General features: G+C 56.5%; 1 protein-coding gene across 1 annotated transcript; it reads left to right on the top strand.

Annotated features, from left to right (window-relative positions):
- Window positions 1-871: 871 nt before the first annotated feature.
- LOC125115001 (E3 ubiquitin/ISG15 ligase TRIM25-like) lies at window positions 872-7,713 on the top strand. The gene is made up of 9 exons (XM_047758699.1): window positions 872-885; window positions 2,537-2,579; window positions 2,659-2,766; window positions 2,821-3,534; window positions 4,865-4,960; window positions 5,166-5,399; window positions 5,631-5,793; window positions 6,018-6,080; window positions 7,115-7,713. Exons 1-9 carry the CDS (start codon window positions 872-874, stop codon window positions 7,675-7,677), a joined length of 1,998 nt encoding a protein of 665 aa, XP_047614655.1. The 3' UTR covers window positions 7,678-7,713.
- Window positions 7,714-8,107: the final 394 nt, after the last annotated feature.

Genomic DNA, 8,107 nt, shown 5'->3' with positions numbered 1-8,107 from the left:
AGATAGGAGGAAGGAGGAAATTTAATAAAAGTCAGTAATGAGGAATTCCCATCGTGGCTCAACAGAAACAAACCTAACTAGTATCCATGAGGACAAAGGTTCGATCCCTGGCCTCTCTCAGTGGGTTAAGGATCTGCCGTTGCCGTGAGCTTTGGTGTAGGTCACAGGCCCGGCTCAGATCCTACATTGCTGTGGCTGTGGTGTAGGCTGGCATCTACAGCTCCAATTCAACCCCTAACCTGGGAACCTCCATATGCCGCAGGCTTGGCCCTAGGAAGACAAAAAAAGTCAATAATGATAAAACTACAAGTCACAAGGAAAACATAAATTTGTGTGCATCTAATGCTCTAGCCTCAAAATTGATAGAACTAAAAGGAGAAATAGGCAAATCCAGAGTAGTAGTAGGAATTTTTTCACATTTCTCAGTAACTGTTAAAAGAGAGCCCCCCTCCCCCCGCAAAAAAATGTGTTCAATTCCTGGCCTTACTCAGTGGGTTAAGGATCCAGCGTTGCTGTGAGCTGTGGTATAGGTCACAGATGCAGCTCAGATCTGGCGTGGCTGTGGCTGTGGTGAAGGCCAGCAGCTACAGCTCCAATTTGACCCCTAGCCTGGGAGCCTCCATATGCCCCAGGTGCAGCCCTATACAGACAAAGAAAAATTCTTAGCAAGCCATGAAGAATCTACAGAATCTGACATAGGCATCTACAAAAAACTTATAGCAAACATCATACAAAATGGAGAAATGCTGAAAATGGTTCCTCTGAGATGGGGAAATGAGAAAAGAATGCCTTCTATTTACCATTGCTATCCAATAAGTAGGCCAAGGTAACTTTTTGGAGCAAAAGAGAGAAATCGCAAACTTTTGAGGGCATGTACCCTGTTGGGTAGGGAGGAACGGGAACCCAACACTGACAAGAAGCTCTCACAGTGATAAGAGTCTCTCCTCAGGAGTTCCCGTCACGGCGCAGGGGTAACGAACCCGACTAGTACCCATGAGGATGTGCGATTGATCCCTGGCCTCGCTCAGTGGGTTAAGGATCTGTTGCCATGAGCTGTGGTAGGTCGCAGACATTGTTCGGATCTGGCGTTGCTGTGGCTGTGAGGTAGGCCGGCAGCTGCAGCTCCAATTCAACCCCTAGCCTGGGAACTTCCATGTGCCGCAGGTGCAGCCCTAAGAAGACCCCACCCCCGCCAAAAAAAGCTTTTCTTCAGCCTCATTCATCCCTTTTTTCCTTCTGAGGGTCAGAACCAGAGTGGAAAGCCGCAATCCTTAGGATCACCCAACAGATAATGTTTAAATCACTGAACTTTTTAATTTTTTATTTATTTATTTTTTGTCTTTTTAGGGTCACACCCATAGCATATGGAGGTTCCCAGGCTAGGGGTCCAGTCAGAACTGTAGCTGCCAGCCTACACCACAGCCACAGCAACGCCAGATTGGAGCCACGTCTGCAACCTACACCATAGCTCACGGCAACGCGGTTCCATAACCCACTGAGTGAGGCCAGGGACCACACCTGTGTCCTCATGGATGCGGGTCAGATTCGCTTCCACTGAGCCGTGATGGGAACTCCCTCAACTTTTTATCTTTTTGGCCACACCTGCAGCATGCAGAAGTTCCCAAGCCAGGGATCAAACCTGAGCCACAGCAGTGACAATGCCAGATCCTCAACCACTGGGTCACCAGGGAACTCCCTGGCTCACACAACTTTAGACCAAGAAAGGGTCTTGAAATATCATCTTCTACAGCAACCCTGTTGATTCTCAGGAGAAGAACCATGGTCCCGAGAGATTAAACACGTTGCCCAAGGAGTTCCCATGTAGCTCAGTGGGTTAAGAGCCTGACATAGTTTCTGCGAGGATGCAGGTTCGATCTGCAGCCTCTCTCAGTGGGTTAAGGATCTGGCATTGCTGCAAGCTGCAGTGTAGCCCACAGATGCAGCTCAGATCTGGCGTTGCTGGGGCTGTGGTATAGGCTGGCAACTGCAGTTCTAATTCAAACCCCAGCCTGAGAACTTCCCTATGCTGCAGGTGTAGCCATAAGAAGAGTAAAACAAAACAAAAGAGCTGCCCGAGATCCCACTGCTGCTTGGTTGCCATTTTCCCTCTCTGGTTGGTAATTTGAGCCCCCCAGGTCCATTGCTGGGGACCCCGGGTTCAGCAGCAACCCTGCCTCCTGGGATGAAGGCCCTGGAGCCAAGAATCACCTGGCAGGGCAGAACACATCAGCACTGCCAGGGGCACAGCTTTTGCCCCGCTGACCTCACAAGCAGATTGCTGGGGCTCCTCACGCCTGAACTGTGACATCAGGGAGCAGCACACTTGCAGGCAGTCTGGAAGAGGGGGGCCAACTTGATAGGGAGACCGCAAAACAGCAGCCAAAGGGAAAGGTGAGAAGGCAGTAGTCAGATCTCCAGAGAGGTGAAGGGCTGGGTGGGGACGCGCTGGGCCACTGGCGGTCCTCCTGGCGGCAGCTCGTGAGGTGGGCGAGGCCCCGGAGCCCGAGTGCTTAAGGTTCTTTCCCTCCCTCCACAGGGCAGCCACGCCTCTGGTCTCCTTGACATGCAGAGGGTTTCACGTAAGTAGTGGTGCTGTGACCTTCTTCCCAATGGCCACGGAAGCGGCCCTTTCCCTTGTCACGATGTGTCTTCTTCCAGCCCATCTGCCTTCTTGTCCAGGACTTGTTCCAGGAATTAAGGCTGGGGCAAGGAGAACACGAGCCCCAGAGTACGCCCACATGTGGATTGACCGACGTCACAGCCCCTGTACCACAAGGACAGACAGCTGCTTCCAAGAGAAGGACTGCTGTCCCCCTCTAAGGCCCCTCCGCTCCAGCCTTGGCTTCAACATGGCTCTGCTCTGTCTTCACAGGGCCAGTCCAGGACCACATCCCAGCCCCACAGCCCTCTCCCCAGCCCTCAAGACGTCCCCAAGGCCAGTTCCTGATGAATCACCTCCAAATGTTTGAGGATCAAGTCCTCTGTCCCATTTGTCTGGAGGTGTTCCGCCACCCAGTCACCACCGCCTGCGGACACAACTTCTGCATGACCTGCCTCCAAGGCTTCTGGGACCACCAGGCCACCCTGGGCGAGGCACTCTACTGCCCGCAGTGCCGGGAGCGCGTCCCCTCCAGGCCTCGCCTCTGCAAGAACGTCATCCTAGAGGAGATGGTGACCTGCCTCACCCAGGCCAAGGGCCAGGCCTTGGGGTCCTCGCCGAACCTGGCGGGGCCCAGGGATGTGCCCTGTGACTTCTGCTCCCCACAGAAGCTCAAGTCCGTCAAGTCGTGCCTGCAGTGCATGGCCTCCCTGTGCGAGAAGCACCTGCGCAGCCACTTTGAGGACCAGGTGTTCCAGGGCCACCAGCTGCTGGAGCCCGTGTGGGATCTCAAGAGCCGGCTGTGCCGCAAGCACCGCAAGCTGCGGCGGCTGTACTGCCGCACGGAAGGCAGCTGCGTGTGCGGGGCCTGCCTGCTGGAGGAGCACAAGAACCACGACACCATCCCCCTGGAGGAGGAGCGCGCGCGCAAGGAGGCGAGGCCCGAGCTGGCGGGGAGGGGCCGGGGCGCGGGGAAAGGGAAGGTCTTTCCGAAGAAGCCCCGGGCATCTTCCCTTGGGGGAAGGTTATGCAGCCATTAAAGTGGTCACGAGGCTCCTGCCCTGACCGGAAAAAAAAAAAGTGCTGGCCAGTTGACTGAATAAGGAGCCGAGATCATTGGTCCTGAGTCCTGTTTAATTTTTTTTTTTTTTTTTTTTTTGCACAGAAAAAGGAAAGGCTGAAAGAGAACATAACAAAATACAAATACGTCATGTTAGGTTGGGGAAATCCCTTTTTACTATTTTCAAATTTTGTTTACTATATTTCTATTGCTTTCTAGAATGGAACACCTATATTCCAGACATTCTATTGTGTATATTCTAGAACCGTGTTATTCCAACCTAACCACCTGTTGATGGTCCCTGGCAAGAAAGGAGCTCGTGGCCAAATGTTAGCCAGCTCATCACACTGTTTCCATTCAGCTGATACTTTTTTTATGGCAAGACTTTCTGTACAAAACAGCAGTGTGTGAATTTACAATCTGGCACTTGTTTTGTTGTGGGTCAGCAGCAGTTCATAGACAGGCACTTGGAACAGCACTGTCCTATAGAGCAGAATAATACATGAAGATGCCTAAGGAGTTCCTGTCGTGCCTCAGCAGGTTAAGAACCCAACATAATGTCTGTCAGGAGGTGGGTTCAATCCTCAGCCTTGCTCAGTGGGTTAGGGATCCGACATTGCCACAAGCTGTGGCTGAACTCCCTCCACAGCCACTTCTTGTGTCTGAAACCCTATGGTCATCACCGTCAGGAGCAGAAAACCTGATTCCTAAGAATGGGGAGAGAGGAGTTCCCATCGTGGTGCACCGGAAACCAATCTGACTAGTATCCATGAGGATGCAGGTTCAATCCCTGGCTTTGCTCCGTGGGTTAGGGACTCGGCATTGCCGAGAGCTGAGGTGTAGGTCACAGATGCATCTCAGATCCAGCATTGCTGTGGCTGTGGTGTAGGCCAGCAGCTGCAGCTCCAATTTGACTCCTAGCCTGGGAACTTACATATGCCATGGGTGCAGCCCTAAAAAGCAAAAAATTTTAAAAAATGGGGCATCTCTCAGGGAGTGAGAGACCAAGAGCAGAGGGGTGGCCCTGGGCCATCCGCCCTCCAGCTCTGCTCATCCTCATCCCCATCCAAATGTCGTAAGGATATAAGAGGTGTGTCGGTGTGTATCTTGTGGGATTTGACAAGGGGCTGGTGCAGAAGGCCTTCTCCTAGGGAACCTCTCTGAATCAGGGGCCCTTGCCTCCTCCACCCCACCTCTCATCCTAGGTCGAGGTTCGGAAGGTCCAGGCCAACGTGGAAAACCAGATGCTGATTGTCACCTCCGACAGCCAGAAGCACCGGGGGCAGATGGCCTTCCTCTCGGTAAGGTTGAGCCCACCCCCATCCCAGGCCCAGGCTTCCCCAGCAGCCTGCATCAGGCCGAGGGGACCTCTCGGCGCTTGGAGTGGATGGTGCCGGGCCAGGCAGACAGTGACGGGATGCTAGGTCTGCTCCCAGCCATGACAATGGGATATGAGAGTGGGGCTCAAAGATGTCTCTCAACACACCCTCCCCACCCCACCCCCAGAAATTGACCCAGACAACTCGGGATGAGGTCAACACCTGCTTCTCGGAGATCATTCAAGAGATCAAACAGCTGCAGATGAAGGTCTTGGATTTCGTGGAGAAAGAGGAGGCCGCTGCCCTGGGGAAGCTGGGCAGCTCCATCCAGCAGAGCCACAACCGGCTCCTGAAACTGGAGGGGGACAGCATCTGGCTCCGCACCCTGCTCAGCAGCCGCAGCGACCAGCAGTTTCTGCAGGCCAGGCCCCGCCCCACCTCGCCCCCACCGCGGCCCCAGGCCCGTCACAACCTGCACCAGGCCACAGTGGCTGTGCCTTTGGCATCCCTAAGCTGAGATGTACAAAAACCAAAACAAACCAGGAGGAGGGGAGAGAGATGTCCACGGTTGACAGCAGGACCACTAGGCACAGGCAGGGGTCTGCAGCGTCTGCTGGGCCCCGGCTAACAAGCCCGTTCTCCCTGCACGCAGGACTTCTCCAGGCTGAAGCACTTCCCGGCCTGCTTGGAGCCCCTGATGGGCACCAGCTGTGAGGAGAAGCAGAGCTTCCTCCAGCTCCCAGAGACCTTGGCTGAGCTCCGGACCCGGCTGGTGGACGTGGGTCTCAGCTTCATCAACCAGATCCTCCTGAAGGGTTCGTTAGTACCTGGTTGCCTGGGGCTACCAGAGACTCACCTGCATTCTGGGGGTGGGACTGCCCTGCAGGGCAGCGGTTGGGATTCCCAGCACTGGTAGAGAGCGCTGCCTGTCTGTGTGCACCTTCCCCAGGTGACCCAGCCTCCTGGAAGCCCAGGCCTCTCTCTGGAAGGATGCTGGGCTGTGAACGTGTCCTCAGCAAAGCTCCTCCATCTTCCCCAGGCATTAAGATGAACGCCTATGAGGTGCTGCCCCCAGCCGTGGACCGGAAAACACTTCTCCAGTGTGAGTGCTCAGTACTGGGGTCCAGCCCCGGGGTGGGAAGGAAAGGAACAGGGCCCTGGAGTGCCTGTCCCCCCAGTCCCCCCTCCGTTCATGCCTGGGCTAGAGATGGCCTGTGACTCCAAGGCCCTGAGAAGAAGGGGAGAAGGCCATCCTGTCCCATCCTCACGAGTGGGCAAGGCCTCACCTGCTACCCAGAGGCTAACTCTGCAGCCCTTCCTGGCCCTGATGTGGCACAACCTTTGCCCTCACCTGGGTGCCTGCCAACCTCCCCTGGACTTTAGCCAAGCCCGCGTGGGTGGCCCTGTTCATTTCCCCTTTTGTTGGATGTCCCTGCAGCTGCACTCCTAGGCTGGGCCAGGGCCAAGTGATTCACTGAGAAATCACTGGTTATTTCTCCGAGATCTCCAGGGTCGGTGGTATCGCCTTTGATGAACCTTTCTGAGTAACCTCCTCCAGGAGCCCTTGCCTCTCCCTCAGTCCCACTCAATCCTGTGTCTTGAACAAAAAAGGAGATTATATTAGGGTTGGGGGTGGGGTGGGGGTGGGGCGTGGTTCTCAGCTTCTCTAGAAAGGCGGATCTTTGGACAGCACCCAGCTCATGATTCCTCCAGACTATGCCAGCACCCCCAGGGCCAGAGTTGGAAACACAAAGAGAGGGGATAGAGGGCCCCCCCCAGCAGCCGGGGATGGAAGCACTTGGTGACTTCACGCCAAAGCCATGTGCGGAGCTCCCCGTCATGGCTCAGCGGTAACAAACCTGACCCAGCAGGTTAAGAATCTGGCATTGCCTTAAGCTGTGGTGTGGGTCACAGACATGGCTTGGATCCGTTGTTGCTGTGGCATAGGCTGGCAGCTGCGGCTCAAATTCAACCCCTAGCCTGGGACCTTCCATCTGCTGGTGGGTGAGGTCCTAAAAAAAAAAAGACAAAAAAATTTTTTAATTAAAAAAAAAGGCCGTGTGGCTTCACAGGCCTCCAGATCTCTGTCCCTGGAGCCCGATGACCCTGGCTCCCTTTCCCATGCCCCCGCCCCAGGTTACTGCAACCTGAGCTTCGACCCCACCACAGCCAGCGAGGAGCTCTTCCTGTTCAAGGAGACCCACTCGGTGCTGAACCTGGGCATCCTCCTGGAGCCCTTCGCGGCGGGCGGCCCCTTCCCGGGCTTCAAGCAGTGGCCGCAGGTGCTGTGCTCGCGCGGCCTGGCCGCGGGCCGCCACTACTGGGAAGCGGAGGTGTCCAACTCCTGGGTGTGCCTGGGCGTCACCTACCGCCGCAGCCCCCCGCTCAACAGCCGCCCTTGCCGCAACATCGTCTACCTGCTGGGCCGCAACCCCTACTCGTGGTGCCTGGAGTGGGACTCGCTCAAGTTCTCCGTGTGGCACAACAACACGCAGACGGTGCTGCACGGCGGCTACCACCGCACGCTCGGCGTGGCGCTCGACTGCGGCACCGGCTGCCTGTCCTTCTACGGCGTGGCCGTGGCGGGCGGCGTGAGCCTCATCTACCGCTTCCTCGCCGCCTTCCTGGAGCCGCTCTACCCCGCGGTCATGGTCAGCAGCGGCGCCTCGGTCACGCTCAAGCAGCACCCGGAGTCGTAGACGGCGGCAAATAAAGCTGGACTCGAGCGCTGCCTGGGCCCGTGGGGAGGCGCGCGCCGGGGAGCGGGGCCCGCGAGGGTTGAGGGGTGGGCGGCGAAGCGGCCTCCCACCCGCTGCCGGCACTTCACCTCCCGCGGCGCCGTCCCAGGGGTCCCGGGAGTCCTGGGAGGCCCCAGAAAACAGACCCACCTCTCTGTTCCCACTGTCACCAGAGAAGGCTCTGAAGGAGGCTAGAGATCCCTCAGGGCTGGGACCGCCCTGTGGCCTCCAGAGCGGGGATTCCTGCCCAGGGTCACGGCCGCCCCTGCCCCATCTCTGATGGGATTTGGGAACTCAGCACCAGGGGCCTGGTTCCCCTAGAACGGTCAGGGCTTGGACCATGGGGCTTCTCTCTGGCTCCTCCCTCGCAGGGGACCAGACCGAGGGTTGG

Source organism: Phacochoerus africanus, chromosome 14 (assembly GCF_016906955.1).
Source record: "Phacochoerus africanus isolate WHEZ1 chromosome 14, ROS_Pafr_v1, whole genome shotgun sequence".
Taxonomy (NCBI): domain Eukaryota; kingdom Metazoa; phylum Chordata; class Mammalia; order Artiodactyla; family Suidae; genus Phacochoerus; species Phacochoerus africanus.
This window is presented reverse-complemented; position numbering and strand designations above follow the sequence as displayed.